At 49.2% G+C, this 26,779-nt stretch overlaps 2 protein-coding genes and 5 non-coding genes across 8 annotated transcripts; 3 read left to right on the top strand and 4 right to left on the bottom strand.

Moving 5' to 3' along the window:
• Window positions 1-1,273: 1,273 nt before the first annotated feature.
• On the top strand, window positions 1,274-3,125 carry BORCS6 (BLOC-1 related complex subunit 6). Its single transcript, XM_024748366.1, has one exon. It carries the CDS (start codon window positions 1,355-1,357, stop codon window positions 2,408-2,410), a length of 1,056 nt encoding a protein of 351 aa, XP_024604134.1. The 5' UTR covers window positions 1,274-1,354; the 3' UTR covers window positions 2,411-3,125.
• Window positions 3,126-3,775: 650 nt separating this feature from the next.
• On the bottom strand, window positions 3,776-3,849 carry TRNAI-AAU (transfer RNA isoleucine (anticodon AAU)). The gene has a single exon. It is a non-coding gene; the product is annotated as a tRNA-Ile (tRNA).
• A 396-nt stretch (window positions 3,850-4,245) lies between these two features.
• Window positions 4,246-4,319, bottom strand: TRNAT-AGU (transfer RNA threonine (anticodon AGU)). Its single transcript has one exon. It is a non-coding gene; the product is annotated as a tRNA-Thr (tRNA).
• A 246-nt stretch (window positions 4,320-4,565) lies between these two features.
• On the bottom strand, window positions 4,566-4,647 carry TRNAS-GCU (transfer RNA serine (anticodon GCU)). The gene has a single exon. It is a non-coding gene; the product is annotated as a tRNA-Ser (tRNA).
• A 424-nt stretch (window positions 4,648-5,071) lies between these two features.
• TRNAW-CCA (transfer RNA tryptophan (anticodon CCA)) lies at window positions 5,072-5,143 on the bottom strand. The gene has a single exon. It is a non-coding gene; the product is annotated as a tRNA-Trp (tRNA).
• An 8,616-nt stretch (window positions 5,144-13,759) lies between these two features.
• On the top strand, window positions 13,760-16,600 carry TMEM107 (transmembrane protein 107). 2 transcript variants are annotated; one of them, XM_024748370.1, is made up of 5 exons: window positions 13,760-13,967; window positions 14,134-14,201; window positions 14,303-14,403; window positions 15,156-15,252; window positions 15,479-16,600. In XM_024748370.1, the coding sequence occupies exons 1-5, from the start codon at window positions 13,881-13,883 to the stop codon at window positions 15,546-15,548; spliced, it is 423 nt and encodes a 140-aa protein (XP_024604138.1). In that variant the 5' UTR covers window positions 13,760-13,880; the 3' UTR covers window positions 15,549-16,600. The 2 variants fall into 2 exon arrangements, with proteins under 2 accessions (XP_024604138.1, XP_024604140.1); XM_024748372.1 differs by having other exon boundaries at window positions 15,175-15,252; window positions 15,479-15,848.
• On the top strand, window positions 16,289-16,425 carry LOC112401937 (U8 small nucleolar RNA). Its single transcript, XR_003003648.1, has one exon. It is a non-coding gene; the product is annotated as a U8 small nucleolar RNA (small nucleolar RNA).
• Window positions 16,601-26,779: the final 10,179 nt, after the last annotated feature.

Below are 26,779 nucleotides of genomic sequence, written 5' to 3'. Positions count from 1 at the left end.
GGGGGGGGGTGTCATTCCCAAAGAGAGGGGGAGAAGATTACAGTAGACCATTGGTCTCATGCTGTATTAGTCAGGGCTCTGGGTGCAAGTGACAGAAACACATGAATGAGTTCAAGCCAAAAAGGAGAAATTAATGGCCTAGGGTCATTTAATTAATAAATATTTACTGAGCACCTACTATATGCTAGGTACTGTTCTAAGCACTGGGGCTACAAATGAGAACAAAACCGACAGAAAGTCTTACCCTCATGGCACTTATATGAGCAAGTAAGCAAAATGCATAGTATGTCAGATGGTGATAAGTGCTCCGGAGAAGAGGTAGAGAAGGAAGATGGGGAATTGCTGGAGAAAGTGGTTGAAATTTTAAACAGACTGTAAGGGGAGGCCTCACTGAAAAGATAACATTTGAATAAGGCCTGAAGGAGAGAAGGGAAGGAGGAATATCCAAGGTGAAAATTTTTCTTGGTAGACCCAGCCTCAAAAAAAGGGGAGGGCGGGAGGGGAGTTGCAAGAGCAAGTGTGAAGCCCTGAGGGGGCAGCATGTCTGTCTTGTCACAGGAGCTGTGAGGAGGCCAGGGCGGCTACAGCAGGACCAGTGAGGGGAAGAGAAGGAAGAGATGAGATCAGAATGGTACCAGGGCTCTAAACTTCAGGGCCATTAATTTATTGAATATTTTACGTAGTGGCAAAATCACATACCATCCTCCAAGACGAGAGAGACTCAGACCTGGAGGGGACAGGAGACAGAGAACAGAGTGCCAAATACACAGGAAAGCCCTTAAGCCCGCTTCGCTGTCCACTGTGAGTCGTTCTGGGCAATTCATCTGCTCGGTCTGTTAGCCGAGGACGATGGAACGAACCATTCAAGCTCTGCTGAGAATTCTGGTTTCATCCTTCCTGATCCAATAGTTGCGGTTGAATCCCGACGGTCCAAGCAGGATATACTACTTCCATCCCCAAAACCTCCTAGGAACCCCAATTCTGGTCCGCACTGTGTTTGTTAAGCAGCAATTGTGGGCGGAAAGAGCCCTAGCCCCGCCCCCGGAGGACTCCGTTATTTCAGGATCTTCACCTTTAAGATCTGCCCCCTCAACTTTTTGAAAGGGCGGGGCGACGAGCGCAGCTGTCACCTCCTCCTTTCCACCCCGCTGGTTCTCACGTGCGTTCAGTCGTTCAATAACAGCTCCTCTCCTGGGACTTCCTGGTTGCCGGGACCAATCAGAGTGTTCTTCCCGTCCTGACCATTGTGAGCCCAAGGCCAATCGGCGCGCCTCTACAACGCCCCTTAAAGGCACCGCCAACGCCTCCTGAGCCGGGGCGAACCAATTCCTTGGCTCCTGCCCCCAACTGCAGTATGGAGTCGCCCCGGGGGCGGCCTGGGCCCAAAGCAGGCTTTCTAGCTCTGGGGGAACAGCAAGCCGCGATCTTCGGCGGCGGCCCGGGCCGAACGGCCTCTGAGCCGCCCTCAGGCCTCCGGTTGTCCGAGGAGGAAGAGGCCGAGAACGTTGGGGGCGCGAGCCGCCTCCCTAGGGCGTCCCCGAAGACTTCGAGCTGCAGCTTCGTCCACCCGCCGGACTGGGAGGCTCCGGAGGAAGAGCCGGGCCGCGGAGGGACGCCTTCTGGGGCAGGGAGCAACCGGGGGGCGCCGGGTCCCGAAAACGACCCGTATGCACCCTCCCGGCGCAAGGACCCTGAGGACAGGCCTGCATCCGAGGGCGTCTGCCGTCGAGGGAGCCCTGGAGGCGACGGGTTGGATGTTGAGCAGGAGAAGGAAGACGACGACGAGGCGGCGGCAGCCAGCAGGGCTGGCCGTTCCTTCTCCAGCCGCCTTCAGGACAGCCGCAGCCTGGACGGGTTGAGCGGGGCGTGCGGCGGCGCCGGGTCCTCAGGGGGTGCAGAGTGTGGCGCGGGCGGCGGGCGGCGCGCCACTATATCCAGCCCCCTGGAGCTCGAGGGCACGGTGAGCCGCCACGGCGACCTCACCCACTTTGTCGCCAACAACCTGCAACTCAAGATCCGCCTGAGCGGCGCCCCTCAACCCCCACCCCCTGCCCCTGCGCGGCCCTGTTCGGCGCCCCCACCCACTCCGGCCATTCCTCCCATCGACCCCGACGTGCTGCGGGACCTGGAGAGGCTGAGTCGGGAGCTGGGCGGCAGGGTGGACCGTCTGCTTCGCGGGCTGGGTGGTGCGGTGCAGGAGCTGACAGCGCTGAGCGTGGGCTGCATCCAGACCTACCGTGATGCCGTGGACTCCCTAGGCGAAGCTGTGGACATGAGCATCAAGGGCATGTACACCCTGCTGGCACGCTGTGAGGAGCTGGAGAGGGCTCTGCAGCCAGTTCAGGGACTGGCGCGCCAAGTCCGGGATATCCGACGCACCCTGGAGGTGTTGGAGGCCCTGTGCAAGTGACCGGGAGGGCAGGAGAGGCCTGGCAACGCCAGGGTCCAGCAGGATCCTAAGGACTCTTCAGGGAGCCCTGGTGGGACCTGCCCGCCGAGGGGAGGCCTGTATATTGGAGGCTCTTCCAGATATATTTAGTAGGCCCGCGACCACTAGCTGGGCCTTATGCAGGTGTACACGGGGAAGTTCTAAAGCCTCTCCTGGTGGGTGGGGTTGATGCTCTGCTTCTATTCAGTTGGCCATCTGCAGCTACCTTGTTCTCCCAACTCTCTTCCCTAGTTAGAGCACCATCTCTGGGAAGCCAGGGCTTTAGGTCTGGGCTTGGGAGACATGACTGCCATATGTTCTCAAGAAAGGAGAACAGGGGAGGCTCCAGCCCCACTGTGGCCACCCTGACCTCCAGTGGTCACATCTCAGGTGCCAGGGGCTGTGGGAGCTTGAGGGGTCCTTGGCCACACACCATGCAGACAAGGATGCACACTTGCAGATGGATAACCCCGGGCTTCTGCCCTCTGGCCCCCTGCCCTCCCACTTCCCCAGCCATAACCTGGGTGGAGCTAGAAGGAATGTATTGCATGGTAGAGGGGGTGAGTTGGGAGGGGTCTCACTGCTCTCAGGGTTCAGACAGAATTGTTGCTGGGTTTGAAGCCCACCTGTTGTGGAGTGTTCTAATCAGTTTTGGCTTTCTGAGTTTTTGTGGAATTAAAGTGCTGCTGCTGCTAAGGGTGAGACTCTGTCTGTGTGGGGTTAAGGGATTGATGAGCCAAAGGTATGGGCATGAAAGTCAGTCTTTCCGTGGAGTTTTCTTGGGGCCGGTGCTGCGAGTGGGGTGGGGGTCCCAGGCCACATGGGGAAGGATATGGTTCCTGCTCCTGAACAGCAGAACGGAGGGGAAATGTAAGACACAGATCTGGGCTCAGAGACCCAGTAAAAGCAGAATCAGAAGCAAGGTGATCCAGAAGAGAAAGGGAAGGGGTTGTCTTCTCAGTTCCTGGGCAAACTGGACATCTTGGCTCTGGAGAAAGAGCGGAAACACTTGCTAACTCCTTTTTTGACCCCATTTCTCACACTCTGCTGATCAGTGCCATATATATGGTCTGAAACAATCTTTGTTACAATCCCGAACAGCCTTCCATTTACCGTCACATAGTAAATTCCAGGAGCCCCCCGTTATGGTCAGGAGATTTGGAAACAGAGATCACAGAAAGAGATCCAGCTTCCTTAAACTTTTCTGCTCTCTAGACACTACGACTTGGAAAGAATTTAAGCACGTTTCTCTTTGGGGTGTGAAAAGTTCCGGGATTAGAAATGCTCCACAAGCCTTCCCTAAGCAACAAGAAATTAGCAGTACACATTTTTAAAATGTTGCGTTACTGGCCCGTACGGGGATCGAACCCGCGACCTTGGCGTTATTAGCACCACGCTCTAACCAACTGAGCTAACCGGCCAGCTGACAGCGGCTGTGGAAAAATGAATCTATGTAAAATACAAATTACTGATCAGTCCTCTCCGGGAAAATTTTTAAATGGGTGAGATTGTTTGGGGAGACAGGAAAACAGAATACGAAAACGGAATCACTTATCGTTTCGGGAAGCAACATCCAAGCCAAAACACTGACAAGCACAATAATGCCACTATGGTGCTTGGCGGCAGATCGAGGTGCAAACATACAGCTTGAGACTGACGACATGCACGTAGCGTTGACGCACACAACCGGAAATAGAAAAGGCCGCCTGACAGCAACTAGCATATTCCCAAAGAGATGTGGAAAATTATGTATATAAGCGCCAAATGCCCACAGCTCTTTCCTTGAGGCGTTTGCAAAAGGTAACTGACACCTTCAGAGGCACCGCTGGGATTCGAACCCAGGATCTCCTGTTTACTAGACAGGCGCTTTAACCAACTAAGCCACGGCGCCCGACTTATATATTTTTCTACCTCGTTTCCCTGGCCAGGTCAGTTCTATGGCAGGTGACTGAATGCCAGGGTGCCTTCCTCACCAACCTTTGGCCGTACTGGAAAACAGGGTAGAAGGGACGAAATCCGCGGCCGCAACCGAGAGGGGGTGAAGGGGCGACACAGATATTGAATCCTGGCAGACCGAAGGTAAGAAGAGAAATTCTTGGATTATAAAAATCGAAGGCAGGCCACAGCAACCACAAACCGACGAGGATGGGATTCGAACCCACGCGTGCAGAGCACAATGGATTAGCAGTCCATCGCCTTAACCACTCGGCCACCTCGTCCACAAGAAAATCGCTTAGGATCTCCTCTCTGGGGTCTGGACTCTTCTCAGAGTAAGCGTGAGCCCAACTACGTCGCGAAGGGAGGTGCGTCCCGAGAGATCCCGCCCAGCGACTCCCAGAGCTCTGGTTACCGAGCGACCTTCTAGTTTGCGCCAGCGCCAGACCCTCTGGGTTGAGCGGTACAGAGCGTGCGTCAGTCCTCAGGAGACCCGCTGTCGGCCCAGATTTACAGTACCCGGATCAACCACAAAAACTACCGCGACATCATTGCGCTCCCCTCGACGGGGCGACTAGAGACTTCGAGCCGGGACCCTCCCTTTCCGGCCCCTAGGAAGAGCTTCTTTTCTGACTTGCTCAATGAGGTTCCAACCGGGTTGAAAATGAGAATAAAGAAAAGTGAGCAGAACTTTAGAAATAGGGAAGCTGACCCCGACGTGATTTGAACACGCAACCTTCTGATCTGGAGTCAGACGCGCTACCGTTGCGCCACGAGGTCCGCTAGTCATGCAGCTGGACATGTCCCCTCATGAGCATTGGACGGTCAGGCTGACGGGTCCCGACGTTCGAGGCGCAAGAGCCGAGGGCCTTCCGGAACTTCTAAAATCCCGCGGCATGGTGTCTGCGCTCTCCCTCCAGCATCGTGGGACCCGCAGGGCCCGCCGCACCCCGCAGGGCACGGCTTTGCGGCCTCCTGCCGACCAGCAGGCGGCCCAGAGCTGGTTCCCTGGGGGACCCAGAGCTCACAGTCCGGCGGGGACGGACTGGCACAGAAACATGTGGAAGGACGGATACCAGGCGGAATGTGGTGGAGCAGTGCCAGAGCTCCGGGCGAGTAAGGTCAAGAGATTAGCTCCCCCAGCGGCGGTCTCCTCCCGGGCTGCACACTACAGTCGCCTGCGGAACCTTCCAGATAGCCAAGCACAGGCCCCAGATTTGGAGATTCTGATTTAAAGGTCCAGGGTAGAACCCCGGCATCGATAACTTTGTCAATTTTGACAATTCCGAGGAATCATTTACCTACAATGAAATGCACAGATCTTAAGTGTTTATTTTGGTGAGTTTTGACAAAGAACAAAGAAAGAAGACCTTTCCTTCACCCTAGAAGGTTCTATCATGTCCCTTCCCAGAGGCAACCACTGTTCTGATTTCCATCGCCATAAATGTAGGTATCTTTTGAAGCTCCCCAGGTGAGCCAGAGCTGGGAACTTCTGAAGAGTGATACCAGAAGCTTGCAGAGACCCCCCATTTGCTTCTTGAAGGGTAAGAGGAGTTCAAGGGGCCAATATGGTGAAAGAAGTCAGGCTGTCTCTCACTCCTTCCAAGCCAAATGCCTGCGCTTTTTGCATAAGGGCCATCCTGAAAGTTATCAGGGACCAGGGACAAGTCAAAGCCCGCTGAGGAGCCTGGCCTTAATTGACTTGGCAACATCTTTTAAGAGCCTTCTGCCTTGGTTGTCAGGATGCTGCTGTCTGTTGACCTTCCCCTAGCCTCTCGCCCTCCCCCCTAGTCTCTTTTTCTGTCCTTTTTGCTAGGAGATTTGTCTTGTGTCCTCATGCTACACACCTACCCTGGAGTCAGCCACCACCTGTGTGCTGAGGACTCCTGAATCCCACTCCCAATCCCAATGAAGCCTCTGGATTCAGATGTCTAGGGCCTGCTGGACACCTTCACTTGACCCTGTCATCCTTCTGAAACCCCGCACCTTGGGTGAGACGAATCCAGTCGCACCTCAGATGGGACTCGAATCCACAATCTCTGGCTTAGGAGGGGACTCAAACCCACAGTCTTCCAGCTGAAAACACACACTTCCTCTCAGGACTTATGAAGCTCAGGTTCTTTTTGTCTCAGCACAGAAGGAATTCAGCAAGAAGCAAAGTGATGGGTAAGAAGTAGATTTATTGAGAGAGATACACACTCCATAAATGGAACGTGGGCCATCTCAGAAAGTGAGAGCTGCCAAAACATAGGGTGGTTAGTTTTTATGGGCTGGGTAATTTCATAGGCTAACAAGTGGGAGGATTATTCCAACTATTTAGGGAAGGGCGGGGATTTCCAGGAATTGGGCCACTGCCATTTTTTGTACTTTTATGGTTGGCCTGGGAACTGCCATGGCACCTGTGGGTGTTATTTAGCATATGCTAATGTATTACAGTGAGCCTATAATGAGGCTCAAGGTCTTCTGGAAGTGGAATCTTCTGCCATTCTGGACCTAGTTGGTTCTAACCATTTTATGTCATATCCTCAACGACTATGTCATTCTTTATTTATTTATTTATTTATTTATTTATTTATTTATTTATTTCTGGCTGTGTTGGGTCTTCGTTTCTGTGCGAGGGCTTTCTCCAGTTGCGGCAAGTGGGGGCCACTCTTCATCGCGGCCTCTCTTGTTGCGGAGCATAGGCTCCAGACGTGCAGGCTCAATAGTTGTGGCTCACGGGCCTAGCTGCTCCGCGGCATGTGGGATCTTCCCAGACCAGGGCTCAAACCCGTGTTCCCTGCATCGGCAGGCAGATTCTCAGCCACTGCGCCACCAGGGAAGCCCTATGTCATTCTTTTAACGGTTGTGCCCTGCCCCCTTCCCTCCTGTTTCACCATCACCTTCGGGTTCAAATACTACTTTATTGGCTGGGCCCCCAAGGCCAGGTGCTTCTTAAGCACGTGGGTCCCGGAACCAGGTTGCCAGCGTTCATAATCAGGCTTTGCTAATACTAGTTGTGTAACTTGAGCTTGTTATTGAACCTCTCTGTATTTCAATGTCCCTACCTGTAAAATAGTAAAGATTATAGTAGATAATTACTAGAACATGGCTGGTAATCACCACTCAATTATTATGGTTGTTGTTATCATAACTCTCTAGTCCTTGCATGATTCTCCAGCCACTGCCTCCTCCCGTCCCGTGTGACAACGCTGCTGCCTCATTTACAGTCGCCCAAACTCACCTTGGTCACAGCTGTCTCTGTGTCACTGTCCCTGGTATTGCTTGATGGTCTTTCTGAAATGGAGCAGGATCCTGTGGGGCCCTCCTGGGCACAAATTTTCCTTGTGCCCTGTTTCCCCATTAGCAGGAAATAGGCTTCATTCAACCTCCCTTACCTTCCCTGGGTACCAAAAGGGCAGATTCTAATAGTTGCTAATCAAGGAAGGGAGGGAATGTAGAAACAAAGGAGGAGCAGTCAAGAAACAATAGTGCAGCAGCATGGGGCAGGGTCCTGGTTCCTCCTCAAGAAAAGTATATAACAGTATATCTTTGAGCTCATCTGAAGGAACAAAGACCCCCACCCAGATGGAGGATGGTAACTTCAGGCTGAGCACAATATTACTGGAACACCGCCCTGTTACCTTACCACCAACGAATCAGAAGAAAGTCTGAACACAGTGAAAGATAACAAAGACTACGACCCCCTCCCCTAATGATTACCTGAAATTAGCTTTCCCTATCTCCCTTTAAAAACTTTCATGGTCCAGCAGAATCTTCAGAGTTGGTTCTTGGACGTGAGTCCGCCTTCTCCCCAGGTTGCCGATCTCCTGAATAAAGCAAGCTTTCCTTTCCAGCCAACACTTGTCTCTCAAGTATTGGCTTTAGCCAAACCTGAGTTCGGCAATATTCTCAGTCCTTCTTTACCTGGCTGACCCTTATGTACCCCTCCAAACTCAACTGAGAAGCTCTCTCTTCCCCAATTCTTCCCCCGCCTGGGGAAGGAGGTCTTTCCTGTGTCTCCTCCAAGGTAACACTTAAAATGCCACGTTTTAATTTTTTTGCCCAGTTGTTTCCCTTACTACACTCTAAGTTACTCAAGAGTAGGGAATATGCATTCCTAGCACCCAGGAATATGGTATGTATTTAATAAGCACTTGTGAACTCAGTGAGGGATAGCTTTAGCAGAAGTACTAGAGTGGGCAAGTGACTGGCTTGTAGAGGAAGGAGTCTGGGTAGTTGAAGAGCATGGAGTGAGGTGGAAACTGTTGCTAGGAGGGGAGGTTGAGTCAGGGAATATGGTACCAGGGAATGGGAACCTGGACTTGATCTCTAGGCTCAGAGAGTTGCTGCAGCAAATGAGATCTGATTAGTCCAGTGTCACTATCCAGAGTACTCTCTGATGTTGAAATCTCCTCCATTCATCCTATCAGTTTCCAATTTTTTTTTCTAATTGTATTATTTTTTTATCATTAAAAAATGTATTTATTTATTTTTGGCTGCGTTGGGTCTTCGTTGCTGCGCACAGGCTTCCTCTAGTTGCAGCGAGCCGGGGCTACTCTTCATTGCGGTGCACAGGCTTCTCCTTGCAGTGGCTTCTCTTTGTTGTGGAGCATGGGCTCTGGGCGCTCAGGCTTCAGTAGTTGTGGCTCGTGGGCTCAGTAGTTGTGGCGCACGGGCTTAGTTGCTCCGCGGCATGTGGGGTCTTCCTGGATCAGGGCTTGAATCTGTGTCCCCTGCACTGGCAGGCAGATTCTTAACCACTGTGCCACCAGGGAAACCTTCAGTTTCCAAATTTTAGAAAGCAATAAATTATTCTGTCCAGAATTGCATTGCTACATATGGTAGCCACTAGGGTGGCTATTCAATATGGGGCTATTGAAATCAAGTTAAATTTTAAAAATTCAGTCCCTTAGTCCAAATAGCCACATTTCAAGTGTTCAGTAGCCACAAGGAGCTAGCTGGCCACCATACTGGACAGAGACAATGTGGAGTATCTCCATCATCATGGAAAGTTCTGTTGGACAGTGCTGACCCCAGACTGAGAAAATCTGAGACTCAAAAAGCAAAACAACTGCAATGCAATGAAACACACAAAAGATGTTAAAATCTAACGACTAAAAACAACTAATTAGTCACTTTGGGAGGATACTGGGGAACCATTATTCTGAAAACTGGTAACTAATGGAATGAAAATCACACATTTATCCAACCTTTCCTGTATGATCTGTATCTCATGGTAAACAATGAGTCGATAAGGGCACATTCTTATTTACAGGAGAATCCCAGGTGACAAATGCAGAAGGAATGATAGAATTAGGACATCCCCAGTTTGCAACCCCCCCTTGAAATAATGGAGCTAGGCAGTGACGATTAATTAAACCAGCAGGTGAAAAACTGATGGGGAACTTTACAGTGGTTGCCTCAGTCTGACTACACCTGAACCCACTGCTCAGATTAAAAACCAGAAAAAGAGAGACAAGCAAGCATGATGTGCTGCCTGTTAAAAGTCCAAGGCACAGTCATATCCATTTTCAAGACAAGGGATCATACATCAAAATGACATACTGATGTATTACATAAAGTTCACCGAGGTACATAGTCCAGGCAAGCACTTACAGAGTGACCGGCAAGTCACCATGACGCCCTACAGAGTTGGGAAAGAATGCTATTCTTTTAAGAAGTTAAAAAAAAAAAAAAGTTACACTACTAGCATCAGAAGAAAGGGGGGGAAATTGATCTTTACAGTTGAGCAGTCACTTCTGTCTTTGAGGAGCTCTGGCTAATGTGTAATGCAGATACACACTGCACATTAGGGAGAGAGGGAGGAGGGCCAAACAAACACACAGAGAGAATTTTATGTTTAGTTTCTCTTGTCCTGCCTTAAAATATAAATTTTATATCATCACCAGAATGAGGGAATTTAAGGCTAAGAAAGCTGTGTAACAAATGTCTTCATTAGTCAGCTACCCCTAGCACAAGCCCCTTTGTTAAATCTTCACAAATAATATTTCTTTGTCAAACAATGATATATAAACAGCCTGCTTTGGTCACTTCGGTGGTCCCATTTCTATGAGACTTCCCTGTGTATGAATTAAATTGTTTTTTTCCTCCTGTTAATGTCTTGTGTCAACGTAATTATTAGATCAGCTAAAAGAACTCAAGAGAGATGGGGGGAAATTTCTTCCTCCCGGACAGAATTATTTCGTGATGTCTGGGATTTGCTTCAAAATAACCCAGTGGGACTGGGAGGGAGAGGATAGCTGAAAAAAGGTTGGTCATGTGTTGGTAATTGCTGAAGCAGAACGGTAGGCTTCAAATGGGGTTTTATTTTTCTTTATCTTTACATATATTTGAATATTTCTGTGATTTAAAAAATGTTTTTCTAAATTCTTTTATGACCAGTTCAAATGTTGGGACATGTGAGTTCCAGCCCTGGGACGAGTGGCCCCCTGGGGAAGGACACTTGGTCACCAGCAATACCTCCTATGGCCACAGGGTGGCTCCAAAACTCGCTTTTGTGAGACTGTAGAGCAGGCTTCCCTGAACCAAGGTCATGGAAAGTGACAGGACAGACCTAAATGCTTGCTGTTTACTAATTCACAATGTGAACTGTAACTGCCCAGTTCTTACTATCTATAGGTCCCCTAGGCAGGAAGGCTATTATGAGCAGAATACCCCAAACTTCCAGCTGCTGGAGCCCAAAATCTAACAGTCATCCTTGACTGCTCCCTTTTTCTCATCCACCCACAGCCCCATGTTCAGACTTTATCTTCTAAGGATCTCTAGATTCCTTCCACTTCACTCCACCTCCTTGACTCCACTCTGGTCCAATCTCATCCTATCTTTCTTGGATAACACCATGGCTTCTTCACAGACCTTCTGCTTAAAATCTTAAAATCCATTCTCCATGTTGCAACCAAAGTCATCTATGTATGTTATACAAATCTGAGCCTGTCCCTCCCCATGGCTGCAAGGGCATGTCCCTTGTCTACCCATCCCACCTCGCCCTGATCTCTTCTTCCCCTTCCATTATGGGCTTCAGACACACTAGCTCCCTTTCTGTTCAACAAATACGCTGGGCTTGTTCCCACCTAAGGATCTTTGCACTTGCTGTGCCTCACCTGGAATGCTCTTTCCCCAGATCCTCATGCAGCTGACTCCTTCTCTTCATTCTATTTGCTCCAGGGACCTTGGAGAATCTTGCAAAAGCGGGTCATGGGCTTTCCTCACTTTCACTCTAGGACAGTGCTTCCTTCACCTGTGAATAGTCAGACCTGATAAACTGTCTGGGGGAGCGTGGCTCTGAAGTCCTGGGCTTTCTATTCCCAGAGAAAAGTTCTAATGAGGACATTCTCTTCCATAAAGGCAGTAGAATTATCAAAAACTCAGGAAAGGGCTTCCCTGGTGGCGCAGTGGTTGAGAGTCGGCCTGCCAATGCAGGGGACGTGGGTTCGTGCCCCGGTCCAGGAAGATCCCACATGCCGCAGAGCGGCTGGGCCCGTGAGCCATGGCCGCTGAGCCTGCGCGTCCGGAGCCTGTGCTCCGTAACGGGAGAGGCCACAGCGGTGAGGGGCCCGCGTACCGCAAAAAAAAAAAAAAAACTCAGGAAATTAACACCGATACAGTACTATTATCTAGGCTAGAGACCTTATTCAAATTTTGCCAGTTGTTCCACTAATGTCCTTTATAATAAAAAAATTTTTTTCCTGATCCAGGATCCATTAGGATCACACATTAAATTTCTCATGTCAAATTTGGCCCATCTTTTTTTTTTATTTGATTGAAGTATAGTTGTTTCACAATGTTGTGTTAATTTCTGCTGTAAAGCAAAGTGATTCAGATTAGATAGATAGATAGATAGATAGGTATATAGATAGATAGATAGATAGATATTCTTCTCCATTATGGTTTATCAAGGATATTGAATATAGTTCCCTGTGCTATACAGCAGGACCTTATCGTTTGCCCATTTTTGTCACATCTCTGTCTTTCATGACCTTGAGGAAACATCTTTTGACTGTCTCTTTGACTTATGAATTTTTTCACCCACTGGTTTAGAAAAAAGGAAATCCATTTATTACACTGGGGACCTGGAAGAGAGAAAAGCATTTCCTCTCATTTTTGACCACATTTCCTAAAACAAAGTTTAAGAACAAATGACCCATTTTCAAAGAAACTTTCCTTGATCACATTATTCTAATATTTCCCTTAAAAATTTTTATTTACTGTACTTATTATCATGCAGATATATTATTTGTTTGCCTGTTTGTCGTTGATCTCTCTGACCCCAGGAAGGTAGACACTTCTGACTTGTTCCTCAAGAACATGAGCGCAGCACAGTGCCTGGGACTTATAGCTAGTCAATGAATATCTGTTGAATGAATGAATGAAGAAATAAAAAATGCCTCTAGGGTTTGTAGTTTAGACCCTCCTAGAAGCACTGAGATGAAGAGTGGTGATAAAAGAAATGTTCACATATTGAGGTATGGGGAAGTCATTCTGGCTTAAACGTGAGTTAACTTGAATTTTTGTTTGTTTTTGTTTGTTTGTTTGTTTTTGCGGTACGCGGGCCTGTCACTGTTGTAGCCTCTCCCGTTGTGGAGCACAGGCTCCGGACGCGCAGGCTCCACGGCATGTGGGATCTTCCCGGACCGGGGCACGAACCCGTGTACCCCTGAATCGGCAGGCGGACTCTCAACCACTGCGCCACCAGGGAAGCCCCTAACTTGAATTTTATGCTAACTAAAACAGCCTGTTTGTGGCCTATCAAACATACATTGTACATCTGTTTTATTAAAGAAAAGGGCACACTGACCAGAAGTAAAGAATGTCCATGTTAAAAATAAACATGGCATCTTGGGATGCCAATGCTGGTCCTCTTTTGATGATGACTCCCTTCCCAGGTGCCAACACCATACTGACTTGCTGTGTACTCAGGGCAGGTGGAAGCTAAACGGATGCGGAGGATGGAAGAAAAGAGAGTGTCCAGGCCTCAGGCATGGCGATGCCCTAAGGCCGGCGTGGCGGTGACAGTGGTATCCGGAGGGTCGTCCTGGGCAGCGCAGCGGGGGCTGGGGGCCGGGCGGCTCCCGGCATGGGCATCCGGAGAGGAAGGAGTGTCCCGGGCTAGGCAGGGCGGGTTTCCGTTCGCCGTGGCTGCGCGGGCAGAGTCGGCAGTGCGGGACCGCGCCACCGCCGCACACTCTCAGGTGCCGACAGCTCGGCTGCGCGCGGGGAGGCGGCTGGCTGTCCGCACCCGGCCGGGATGAGGTACAGAGGACCCGTACCCACGATCCTCTGGGGGTTCTCGGCGGCGCGATAATTTACTGCTCTCGCGATATTCTCAGAGATTCCCGTCGTAGCCCCCGCTTATGCGGTTACCAAGGCAACTGGGCGGCACCAGCGCGAGCGGGAGGGCGGAGTACGTCGAATTTTTGTAGGCTAGCCTGGGAGACTTGAGGAGTGGCTCTCCCTGAGCTTCCAGTCCCAGAGACCACGGCCTCTGCTCCAGGAGGTAACCCTTACCCAGGGGACCATGGGTCGGATCTCGGGACTCGTGCCCTCTCGCTTTCTGACGCTCCTGGCGCATTTGGTGGTCGTCATCACCTTGTTTTGGTCGCGGGTAAGACCCATGGCCCCCTCCTCTCGCCCTCCTTCCCACCTTGGGGTGGTCCCAGCCCTACCGCACCTTTTCCCCCGGGGCCTTACCCGGTGGGGTCCTCCCATTCCCCCGCCATCCGCCGCCCGACCCTCTTTCAACTTCTCTTTCTTTCTGCCCTGTTCCCCAGGACAGCAACATCCAGGCCTGCCTGCCTCTCAAGTTCACCCCTGAGGAGTATGAAAAGCAGGACATGCAGTGAGCACTTGGGGCAGGGTGGTCAGAATTAAGCAGTAGTGGGAGTGAAGGGGTGTTAGAAAAAGGCCAGAAGGCCTAAGCCAGCTCCCTTCTTTCTGCAGGCTGGTGGCAGCGCTGTCTGTCACCCTGGCCCTCTTTGCAGTGGAGCTGGCCGGTTTCTTCTCAGGAGTTTCCATGTTCAACAGCACCCAGAGCCTCATCTGTATCCTTTCTACTTGTGCACCTTTCCTGTACGGCCCATTTCCATCTTAACGCCCTTCAGCCACCTAACTAGGCCTTTCTGGCACAGTGGTGTTTGCCCTAGCAGGCAAACAGAATCCCTCCAGTTGAGAGATCTTCTTAGGTAACATAGAAGATTTAATACAATCTTTGATCATTTGTTAAGCTCCTGCTATGCGTCAGGCACTGGAGATCTGAAAATGGGAGTAAACCACAGTTTTCTATCTTGAGGAAGAGGCAGACACACAGACAGACATCTGTAATTCAGTGCGATAAGCACTGTACCATAGGATGTGTAAAGATGTGAAGCACTATGGGAATGCAGAAGAGACTGAGGAAGATGGATCAGGGAAGGCTCTTGACACTGGGATAGTGGACAGGGAGGACCAGGGTGCTGGAGAGTGATTCTAGCAGGGTGTATAATGTCACTGTGAGCATTCCCGTGTGCTTGGAGTAGGTGGGGAGCCTACTACTTCACCTGATAGATATGGGGTGGCGGTAGCTTGGGGCCCCAGCTGTGCAGGCTCAGTTCTGGCCTCCACTCACATGGCAGTCCTAAAACTCAAAAGTCAGGGCTGCTGGCTCTGGCCTTTGCAGTGTGGTAAAGGGGGCAAGAGGTGCCCTGCTCTCCAGGAGGTGAACCAGAATGCAGATGCCAGTCCCACCACTGGCCTTTTCTGGCCCATCACTACCTATTGATCCAAAGGCTTTCCTTGACTCTGGTGCGTTCCCAAGCCATTGGGGCTCACTGTAGTGCATCTGTGGCCCTATCTTTCTTCATATTTGAGCGTTGGGAGTGCACCACGTACTGGTACATTTTTGTCTTCTGCAGGTATGGTAGCACCCAATGTTTGAGGACGGGGAAGGACGGTTTACTTTAAATCTGAAGGTTTCCCCTACCCAGCCCTTTACTCCATGTATAAGATATCAGATCCACTCAACATCCCGTGGTCTTTTTGAGGTCCCCCACTCCTACACTTTGGGGGTGGGATTGCTGGCTTGGGGATTTGGATATTTTTATTGGAAGGGACCCTGAACCTATCACCTACCTTCCATAGTGCCATCCCAGCCGTCACCGAAATAGCATTATTCATCAGCGTCTTTGGGCTGAAAAAGAAACCTTTCTGATACCTTCGTGACTGGAAGTAGGGATGAAGGCTGGAGAAGCGAGGGACCACTCACTGTTCCTGGAAGAAGGAAACCATAGACTTCAGCCCTCCCCCTAAAACTGCATTTGGTGGAGGATGTCAGTGTTAGGGTAATTGTCTCTCGAGTCTGGAGTTATGAGTTTTGTTTACAGTTCTTCGTAAAAAAATATATTTGAGGGTAAGATCAAGACTTACTGGAATTCCGTGGCGGTACAGTGGTTAGGACTCTGCACTTCCACTGCAGGGGACGCGGGTTCGATCCCTGGTCGGGGAACTAAGATCCCGCATGCCGCGCAGCGTGGCCAAAAAAAAAAAAAAAAAGGAAGATCAAGACTTAAAAATTTCAGGAGAAAATTGGGGTGGCAAATCTACTATAGAAACGGAACAGTCTTGCACTGTAAGATACTAGATGTCGCTTTTATTTTGGTTATTACGGTAGATTTCTGGCGGAAGGGAGTGGGCGGAGATATGTAAATAAAGTGAGGCGGCGGGGTAGGACAGCAGGCTCTTAAGTGAGTGGAGCGTTCTGGGAGGAATTAGCCTATGCTTTTTTGACGCCCAATGCAAAAATATATTTTATAACATCTGCAAATAAATGTAGCAACAGAATTGGAAGAACCTAGATAGCTTTAGGTTGCTCAGGGTAACGTGTTGGGTTCTCACCCTCGCTCAAAGTGGAATCTTTTTCCCAGAGTAGTGAATGCTCCAGAGTCTTCTGTATCGTCAGGTAGGATAATCCTTACCTGTTTCTCCTTTTGGAGAACAGAATAGAATATGATGATTGGAGCACGCATGATTTCGTGATTAACGGCTGTGCGTAATCAGGCTTTGCAACACCCTGATTGCTCCTCTCTGATTCTTTCTGACGATCTTACTTTTCGGTGTAGGGTTTTTTTCATGGGTAGCAATTAACTGTTTTTAGTGGTATGGTGTACTTACTGAGAAGAAAAAATGGGCGTGTAGGGTTTGCGGCGTTATTCGTGTGTGGAGTACAGGGATTTGTTAGTGATTAGATTTTTGACAATCGGAAGCTTGGGATTGTTTGTTTGTTTGTTTGTTTGGAGAGGTTGTAAAGCGGTGATTCTTAGACATATGTTAAATACTGCGGTAGTAAGTGCTGGTTAATGTTATTTTTTAAGTTTTTAATGACATGTTATGTGTCCTTGGGGTTTTGAGGAGTGGGTTTTCCGTATTTGCCATGGTTTTTTTCTGGCAGTATTAGTATCGAATCTTTAATTTCGCACTGCAGGAAAGAGTTGTGTGTTCCACTTCAGTTTCTTTGTAGTGGAATCTTTCTTTTAAGAACCTGTTGGAGCTTCTGTCTTCAGTCAATAGTGTAAGTAAGAGTACCCTGTTTTTGCTTGGTAGTTTATAGTAAGAATACGTTCAAAAAGTAGTTATTGAAACGCGCTGTTAGGTGTTGTGCAAACTACGGGAGTCGAAGGTTTGGTCTTGTCATGGGGTGAGTATATTTATTTGCAAGCTCACATTTTCAAGAGAAGGGTTGTTGTGTGTTGGGAAAGGTTTGTTCGTACATTTCAGTTTCAAAAGGTGGAGTCCAGGCCTTTTTTTCTTTTTTTTTTTTTTAAGCGGTACGCAGGTCTCTCACCGTTGTACTGTTGTGGTCTGTCTCATTGCGGAGTACAGGATCCAGACGCGCAGGCTCAGCGGCTATGGTTGAGAGGCCCAGCCGCCGCGCTGCATGCGGGATCTTGCCGGACCGGGGCACGAACCCGCGTTCTCTGTATCGGCAGACGGACTCTCAACCACTGCGCCACCAGGGAGGCCTCAGGTCGTTTTAAACAAGCAAAAACACATGCAAGGAGATGTTTTCTGGTGATACCCTGCAGGTGATTCCTATACGTAGATAACCTTTTACTAGTTCTCTCTGTTTTCTGGCAGCGCTTCTTTATGGATACTAGTACTGTATGCTGTAGTAGGCACTGAGGGAGTAGATGTTTGATCCTCAGCCATCACAGGTATTGCGGCTCATGGAAAGAGACAGAAGTGTGTGGTACTCCCAGAGTAGTTTAGTTCTAAATTGTTATAAAAGCTGCAGAGGCGATTTACAGGTGCTACGAAGGAGTGATGAAATTGCCGAAGGTGGCAGGAGTGCTGCTTCTCAGGAGCTGTTTGAGTGAGGTCCTCGAGTGTGGCTGGAGCAGGGAAAAAAGGGAGGAGGTTGTCCGCGAGGAAAAAAAGGTGGACCTTTGCAACGTCACGAGTTCGAGCCCTGGCTCAGGAGGATTCCACATGCCGCGGAGCAACTACACCCATGCGCCATAACTACTGAGGCTGAGCGCTGGAGCCTGCAAGCCACAACTCTTGAAGCCTACACGCATTAGAGCCTATGCTCCGCAACAAGGGAAGCCATGAAGCCACGACAATGAGAAGCCCACGCACTGCCACAAGGACCCAACGCAGCCAAAAATAATTAATTAATTAATTTAAAAAGAATCTTTGGGCTTCCCCGGTGGCGCAGTGGTTGAGAGTCCGCCTGCCAATGCAGGGGGCACGGGTTCGTGCCCCGGTCTGGGAAGAACCCACATGCCGCGGAGCGGCCGGGCCCGTGAGCCATGGCCGCTGATCCTGCGCGTCCGGAGCTTGTTGCTCTGCAACGGGAGAGGCCACAACAGTGAGAGGCCCGCGTACCGCGGGAAAAAAAAAAAAAAAAAAAAAAAAAAAAAAAGAATCTTGAAATGTCATGTCTATAGGCTGTTATACTGTGAATAGCACAGAAAGTTGAGGATACATTCCAGGATTTGAAAACTGTTGTCAGTTTCAGCAAAGAAATCACTCAAGTCATTGAGGAATCTGTGAGGTTTCAGCATATCGTGTGTTTCATTTTTGTCTTACTCAAAAACGTAAATGAAAACATCAACGAACGTTCACGTTGGAACTGCACTTGTACTTAGGCTATAAGTCCATTTATGAAATCATGGATACAGAATAGCATTTACAATAAAAAAAATTGTACATTTTATTATTTGTGGATTCGGTTACATATCCTTTATATCAGTAAAATTTATAATAAACTTATGTACATACACAAATGCATACTTTTTTTGGAAAGTGGGTTGTTAAACATTTACCAGCACTTTCTTGCTCCTGCAATAATCCCAAGAAACCTCTCATCACCAATGATTTCCTTGTTCCTAAATCCAGAGGTTCCCTCTCAGACTAGAGTTTGATCTCTTTCCAATATGCTGACCACTCCCCTCATTTGAAATTTGTTCTCCCTTCATTTCTGAAATTAGTTCCCCTGGCTTACCTCCCCCTGTTCTGGCTGCTCCTTTTTAGGCTCAGCTAATGAATATTGACTGAGAACCCAGAGCTGGCCAGTCACTGGGGACATATTACTGGGTTGTCGCCCTCTGCTTGCCTCTTAAGTGCCGGTGGTCACTACTCCTTGGGTGACTTCGTCCACCTCTTCAGACATCACCCAGATGCTGTTGGTTTCCATGCCTTGGCTCTCTTCTGTGATCCCCAGCCTGGGGCAGAGACCAGAAGCGAGCTGTGGAGCCAATCCTGGGGTTAACGTGCACCCTCTCTCCTTGGTTGTGTGATCACCAACAGGTCACTAAACCTCTCTGTGCCTCAATTCCTTCACGCTCCAGAAGTACTTACTACAAGCACCTCAACTATCTATCTCTTAGCCACCACCCGAGGCTTTGCCAATTAGCATCAAAAATAGGTTTTCATTTTATTGTGAAATTAGTGGCTTGTTAATCAGCGTCAGCCAGTTATGAAAAAACAAATACTGCTCGAGTCTACTTATATGAGGGACCAAGAGTAGAGGCTCAAAGTCACAGAGACGGAATGTAGAACGGTGGTTGCCGAGAGCCGGGGGAGAGGAAAAGGGGGAGTTGTTTAATGGGTAGAGAGTTTCAGTTCTGCAAGATGAAAACAGTTCTGGAGATTGGTTGTACAACAATATGAATGTACTTAGCACTACTGAATTGTACACTTAAAAATGGTTAAGATGGTAAGTTTTATGTATTTTTTATAATTTAAAAGTAAAAAAAATTAAAAATCAGTGGGGAAAGGGATTAGTCAATAAAGTTTATTAGAACAACTGAGTAGCCATTGGGGGGAAAATATGGATCAATACCTTATAATTTTAGAGCACAGAAAAGTTTCAAAAACAGTACAAATGTCCTGTATACCCTTCACCCAGCTTCTCCAGATGTTCACATCTTGCATAGCCATGGTATAATTATGGAAACCAGGAAATTAGTGTTGATACAATACTGTTAACTAATCTACAAGTCATATTTGAGTTTTTCCGGTTTTCCCATTAATGCATTTTTTCTGACTCAGGATCTAATCCAGGATTTCACGTTGCATTTAGTTGTCATGTCTCCTTAGGCTTTTCCAATCTGAGACAGTCCCTTTTTTTTCCCCTTCATGATCTTGACACATCTGTAGAGTACTGGTGAGTTATTTTACAGAATGTCCCTCAATTTGGATTTGTCCAAAGTTTCCTCGTGATTAGTTAGATTGAGGTTATGCATTTCTGGTAAGAATACCACAGAAGTAAATAGTTTGGAGTAGGGAAGACATAAGTATGAAAACAAGATGCAGAAGTCATAAAAGACTGATATATTTAAATCTGTATTTAAAATGTTAAAAGTATGCGTGGTTAAAAAAAAGCGAAAGTTAAAAGACAAATGAAAATCTAAAGAAAAATATTCATAACTCGTATTAGAAAGAGCTAATTTTGATACATAAAAATGTCCTACAAATCTGTAAGAAAAACACCGACAACCCAATAAAAATGTACAAAAAACTGTACAGACATTTCGCAGAACAGGAAATATAAAAGGAAATATAAAGAACTCTCAAATATAGGAAGGGATGCCTGACTTCATTCAGCATAAGACAGATGCAAATCATGCCTAACTTACACTCAATGACCAAGAAGTTTCATAGAGAGTTGAAGAGGGTGTTGGGTTTAAGTAAACAAGCCTCACCTGTTTGTTGGTGGCGGTAACACATCCACCTGAGAGCAATTTGGCAATATTCCATCAAAATCAAAATCAATCACAAGGACCCATACCCTTTGACCTAGGACTTTCACATCTAGGAATTAGCCCTTCAGATTTGCACACAGGTAGAATGGGGATGTGTAGATTATTCCTTGCAGCTTTGCTTGTAGTGGCAAAAGATTGGAAGCAAATGTCTGTCAACAGGAAGTTGGTTAAACTGCATTACCACGTAACACTGCAGCCAGGATGAAAGCAAACCTTATACACGGTTATGGAACAGTCTCCAAGATACTTAAGTGACAAAAGCAAGTTACAGAACAGTTCGTGTGGTGTTCTTCCATTTGTGTAAAGAAAGGTGGAAAGCTATGTGCACAGAGCATCTCTGGAAGGAGGGAAACTACTGGGAGGACTGGGGCTGAGAGGTGGAAGCTGGAGGGCTGGGAGAAAAGAGTGAGAGAGAGACTTTCTCCATATGCTCTTTTGAATTTTTGGAATTTTGAACCCCATTCATTTTTTTTTTTTTTAACTAACATTTGAAAAGAATGTGAGCCTGCAGCTGCTTCTGTTCCCTGTCTGGAAATGAAGCTAAGGCAAAGGCCAGCAGGGCTGGAAACAGAGAACCAGATCCCTGATGACATCACATGAGCACCTGGACCCTGCTGTTTCCAGCTACACTCCAGTCATGTGAGCCCTCAGAGCCTCCTTTCTGGTTTAAATCTGTCTGAGCTGTGTTGGCAAGTGTCTTGATCATTACGTCCGTCAAAGATCGTAGTGGGTGCTTTTTTTTCCCCTCCAGCTTTATTGAGGTATAATTGACAAACATGATGTGTTGTGGGTTTTGTTTTTGTTTTTGGCCGCACGACTTGGCTTGCGGGATCTTAGTTCCCCGACCAGGGATTGAACCTGCGCCCTCAGCAGTGAATGAGCAGAGTCCTAACCACTGGTGCCAGCACGGTGCCCGGCATTGAGAGTGAAAGAGCCCTCATTTAACAAATGAGGAAGATGAGGCCCAAGCAGAAAGCTATTCACTTGAGGTCATCATGCAGATAGGGAGATCTGGGACCACAACCTGAAACTCCTGGCTGTCAGGCCAGATCAGTTGACTCAATTCAGCAAGTGTTTGATAGAGGAGCTTGTTAACCCCAGTGAATTTCTAATGAATAATGAACGGAAGGTTGCAGAGTGAGGGTATGGGATCAGGAGGCCTCCCAGGCCTGCTGTGCTGGGCTCTCCTTTAAAACACTCCTCACTGAGACCGCGGTTCACCATCATTCATTATTCATGTGCCTGCCTGGCTTCTGTGCTGTGCTTGGTACCTGAGAAGGGAGAACTACACAGATTAAAAAGATATCAGTTTATGTACTATAATATGTTGCATACGAAAAAAAAATTAAGAGATATTTATTCTATATATGAAAGAAAACACTGACTAACCAATTTGATAAAAGATCCCATCAAGGCATTTCTCTGGGCCTAGGTTTCCCCAAATGTAAAATCAAGCCGATACCTACTTCACAGGATTGTCCTGAGGGCTGACTGATGGTGGGAGGTATTTACAATAATGTTCCTAAGAGCACTGGGTTGTAACAGCGGAAAAATTGGAAACAACCTAAAAGCTGGTCCTTGTACTTCCCTGGTGGTCCAGTTGTTAAAGGCTCCAACACCCCCAAGGCAGGGGGCACGGGTTCCATCCCTGGTCAGGGAACTAAGATTCTGCAAGGAGCGGTCGGAAAAAAAACAGAAAAAAAAAATCCAAAGTTGGTCCTTGAGGGACTAGTTAAATAAACTGTGGTGAGACTTCTGGCTAAACATGGAAGACATGTAAACGAGTATTTGTCTTCTCTCCCTTCCATAACTGAACTGGATAACAGGAGAGGCGTCAGAGAGGCATGTATGTACACGGACAAAGACCCGGAGAGAAGACAGCCGTGGAGAAAAAGATTCCAACAGGCTTTAGAGGCTGGACAGTGGCCTAAGGGTGGTGACAGAATGAACAAGAAATGATGCTCCAAGATCCTGGAGGTCCCTAGACTCTGGGTCAGGGCCTGGCTGAACACAGAGGGTGGCCGAGAGCCTGTGTTCAGGGTGTCGAGACCCTTGGGTCTTCCTCACCTCTCACATCTGAGTCACACACACCAACCCTCCACACACTCATTTTTGGGGAGGCTTTGGACTTGGGGACCCCAGGCGCAGCAGAGGTGAGGCTTGAAGCTAGAAATAGGAACTCCCACCCTGCCCTCCCAACCCACACCCATACAAGACAGGGATGGAGAATGGAGGATATTCTCTCAAAAAACTGAACGGCCCCAGAGAAAGCCTGCCACCTGTCAACATTTGGGAGTCTGTGTAAAAAGGCTTTCACTGTCCTACAGCAAAGCCGACAGTCAATGAGTGCCCTCCCCCTACACACGCGCGCGCGCGCACACACACACACACACACACACACACACACACAGCTTCCACTCCGCTTCTTGCTGGCTCCCTATTAGATATTAACAGAGAGCCAACGACCAGCAGACATTTAAGGAAAGCCTCCAAAATGAAAAGAGAGAGACTCCTTCCATATATTCCTCCCAGATATTAAAAAGCCTATCAAAGAAATCGAGAAAATAGGAAGCACGAGAAAAAAAGAAAAAAACTCTGTAATTGGAAAGTTAAAAAAAAAAGAAGGGGAAACAATGCATATAGTCTGTTAGCATTTGTTGTTTTTTTTTTTTTTAGCATTTGTATTTTTAAAGAGAAAAGAAGTATCTATGTCTGTGTCTCTGCACCAACCAATCTGGAGGATTTACAAGACTGAAACAGCAGCTGTGTGGAATAGGGGTCTTGGGTGGCTCAGGACAAAGGTTCGCTGTACGTTCTTTCGTACCTTTTGAATTTTGATTGTTACCTATTTCTTGGGTTACAATATAATACTGCATTTAAAAAATATAGATGCAGAGAGATACGAGAAGGTATTGCACTTTGGAAATTAAAAAAGTAATCAACATCCATCTTTATTTAAGGATAAAGAGTAATGGAAAAAAATAAATATAACAAAAAACGTTTTTTTCCCCCAAAAGGAGGACACAGGAAAACTTCCAGAAAGTAAAACATGAAGATGAAGTGGGGGTGTCCAAGGGAACCTCAGTTTTATGTCTAGTGCTTTAATATTTTTTGAGGAGAATGCAGTCATATTATTTGCGTAATTAGGACACTAAATGTGGGTGGCAATCCATGTAAAGCTCCTCACATGCAGTAGGTACCTGGTAGTTTCCCTTCCCTCCAGGAGCCCAGGGACTGGCAGGCAGCCCTGAGCCTTCCAGTTTGGAGGGTCGAGCCAGAGGTCACAGGGTTTGCGTAGCCGATTGTGAGGGAGGCTAGGCCCTTGGTCCCCATTCCATGCAGCCCTCCCAGGGGCATGATTCTCCCCCTAATTAGAAGGCTTTTTCTGTACATGCTGTGTTGAGGGACACACAAGGTCTCTGAAATTAATTACTAGTTTGGTCAAGTTTGACTCATGTGGATGGAGCAAGTTCATGAGTCAGTGGGGCAATGACCCAGCTCCCTTCCACCCCAACTTTGAAGTCAGTTGTTAGAAGAAGAAAAAGCAATAAAAGAAAACCTTTATTAAACCTTTATTAAAGGTCTCTGCCATGCCGCCTACGTCAGAATCATTGGAGGTGCTTGGCCCCCTCGCACATCTTTTGAATGAGCGTTGGGAGTGGAGGCTGGAAATTTGGCTACCAACTCCCAGAAGCAGGTAAATGTAGAAGCTACGATCTCAGTTATGCAAATATATTACTTTATTTCTCTTTAGTTCAATTTACCTCTATTTTGGGTCTCCCTTCTAGCTGCTTGCAGAAAACATTCTCTTAGTCATTCCCAGGTGAACTCACCTGGTCTCCCCCACCCCACCTCTTCTCCTGCCTCCACCATTGATGTAAATGTGGGGAGTTCCCTAGCACCACAGCATAGGTGGGGTGGGTGGGGAGGGCTGCTCGGTGAGCTGCGCATCCTCTCTTGGGGATAAACCCTCCTGGGTCCCCACCTCCATGGGTCCATGTGCTCTCATTTCTGTTCTGCTGCTGCTGCCCCCAGGATCCAAGAGCAATGGCAATGTGCCAGCCTTCCAAGCCACACCGCATGGCCTTGGCTCCCCCAGTGTATTCTGGGTTCCGTCCCTTCCATGTCCCCTGGACTTGGCCGTTGGGGAATGAGGATCACTCTTACACCCATGTCTATCATCGTGTCTGGTCCTCCACTAGCTTCTCCCCTGCTAGCATAGGGTGTCGGGGCATGGTGTGGGTGGGGAGCGCTGCCTGTTTGTACCTCCTTCCAACCTTACCTGTCTGAGACCCAGACCCTGAGGCTTTTGAACTCAAAAGCCTGGAATTTGGCGTCTTTGTTCTCTGGCTAGAAAGTAAAGTAATCTCAGGGCCAAAAAGCAAGAGCTAGTCTCCCACAGCATCATCTGAGACCATCAGGGAAGCTGCTCTTTTCTTCCTTTTCACATAGGCTGAGCCACCCAGAACTTCTGTGTCAGTGCCCAAGGACCAGGGAAGTGGCGGCTCCTGGGAGGGGAAGGGAGCTGAGCGCATCTTATCTTAGATCTGCTGGGTCCCCACACCCAACACACACTCCCAGTTCACTCACCTCCCCCGGACAGCTGGGAAATGACACCTCTGGTGACAGAGCCAGTCCCAGGCTTCTGCTGGGAGGGGGTGGGGTGCTGCATGGGGGAGGCTGTCACACCATAGGCCCTGGGAAGCCTGGGTGGGGGAGGGAAGAAGCTAGCTCCTGTTTGTCTCAGAGACCAAGGCCACCAGCCTCCCCTGCCCCGCTTCCAGGGACACAGTGAGCACCCCTGCCCCCGGGCCACTAGGTCTTCTTCACTCTTGAGGCTGGTCCTGACTCATCCCACCGGACAGGCAGCTCACCTGTTCCCATCTTCCCCTGCCTCAGGGGGGCCAGTCCTTCTGGGAAGGAGCGGGGTGGGTGTGTCCGCTGCTGCGTCAGGGGCGACAAAGGGTAGTGGATTATCTCCTACCGGGTCCCAGTAGTATATTTTGGGTCCAGAGCCAGGACAGGAGCTGTTAGGCTGACACCCATGAGGTTAATCCGCACGTACAGTAGTACCAAGTACCTGGGTACCGCAGGTGCCGTCCCTGCCTACTTACTGTCCTTCCACCTAAAGGAAAACCAAAACAGCAAAACAACAAAAAAGTAAAAGTCCTGGGCTTCCCTGGTGGCGCAGTGGTTGAGAGTCCGCCTGCCGATGTAGGGGACGCGAGTTCGTGCCCCAGTCCGGGAAGATCCCACATGCCACGGAGCGGCTGGGCCCGTGAGCCATGGCCGCTGGGCCTGCGCGTCCAGAGCGTGTGCTCCGCATCGGGAGAGGCCGCAACACTGAGAGGCCCGCGTACCGCGCACACACACACACACACACACACACACACACACACACACACACAAACACCCAGCTGTCCTTTCGCCCAGGCCCTGTGCCTGGGATCAGAGGTTGAGCCCTCCTGCTGCTGCCAGGGTAGCTGCCGCCACTCTGGGACGGAGCTAGGTTTAGGCCAGTCTGCAGCCACCACCTGAAGCAGCCCCACGGGGCAGCCCCGTGCCCTCCTCCCGGCGCCCTAAGCTTGCCCCGCCTCAGCCAGGCCTCTCCTGCCAAGGACCCCTGGTCTGAACCTCAGCTGTGAGGATCGTGTTGCTATCCCCCCTACTCAGCTGTCAGGGGCCCCAGACCTCCCTTGATATATCCATCTGCGGGGCAAGGGGTTGGGGACCAATTGCCACCACTTCACCTCACCAGCGGGGTCCTAGCTATCCGCATGGCCCGGGAACCTGCACTTGCCCCTTCTGATTTCCCTCCGCCCGCCCATTCCACATGCTGAAGGCGGCTCAGCAGGCGTTGGGACCCGGGGGCAGGCCGAGACCTGGGGCTGGGTGGGGTGCGGACCGGTTGATGGGTTTCACGGAGGAGGAGGAGGACGTGTTTGGGGCTGAAGGGTGCCGTAAGGGCCAGGAGGCAGGGGCACGAGGACGGCGGGGCGGGCTGTGGTCAGACCGGGTGGGCCAGCTGTTGGTGTGAGGAAGCCGCAGCCGCCAGGCTCCGGGCTTCCAGGCGATGAGGGAGTGGCTGGGGCTCCGCGGCGCCAGACCAGCTGCCCAGCCAGCCGCGATCTCCGCTCTCCGCGCCCCGCCCCCGCGGCCCGGCTGCCAACTAGAGGCC

Source organism: Neophocaena asiaeorientalis, unplaced genomic scaffold (genome assembly GCF_003031525.2).
Source record: "Neophocaena asiaeorientalis asiaeorientalis breed wild unplaced genomic scaffold, Neophocaena_asiaeorientalis_V1.1 scaffold543, whole genome shotgun sequence".
Lineage (NCBI taxonomy): Eukaryota > Metazoa > Chordata > Mammalia > Artiodactyla > Phocoenidae > Neophocaena > Neophocaena asiaeorientalis.
The sequence above is the reverse complement of the archived record's forward strand: the minus strand, read 5'-3'. Positions and strand labels throughout refer to the sequence as shown.

Coding starts and splice junctions, on each gene's coding strand:
- BORCS6 (XM_024748366.1), top strand. CDS start 1,355: ATGGAGTCGCCCCGGGGGCGGCCTGGGCCCAAAGCAGGCTTTCTAGCT.
- TMEM107 (XM_024748370.1), top strand. CDS start 13,881: ATGGGTCGGATCTCGGGACTCGTGCCCTCTCGCTTTCTGACGCTCCTG. Junction 14,202..14,302: donor TATGAAAAGCAGGACATGCA/GTGAGCACTTGG, acceptor TTCTTTCTGCAG/GCTGGTGGCAGCGCTGTCTG. Junction 15,253..15,478: donor TACATTTTTGTCTTCTGCAG/GTATGGTAGCAC, acceptor TACCTTCCATAG/TGCCATCCCAGCCGTCACCG.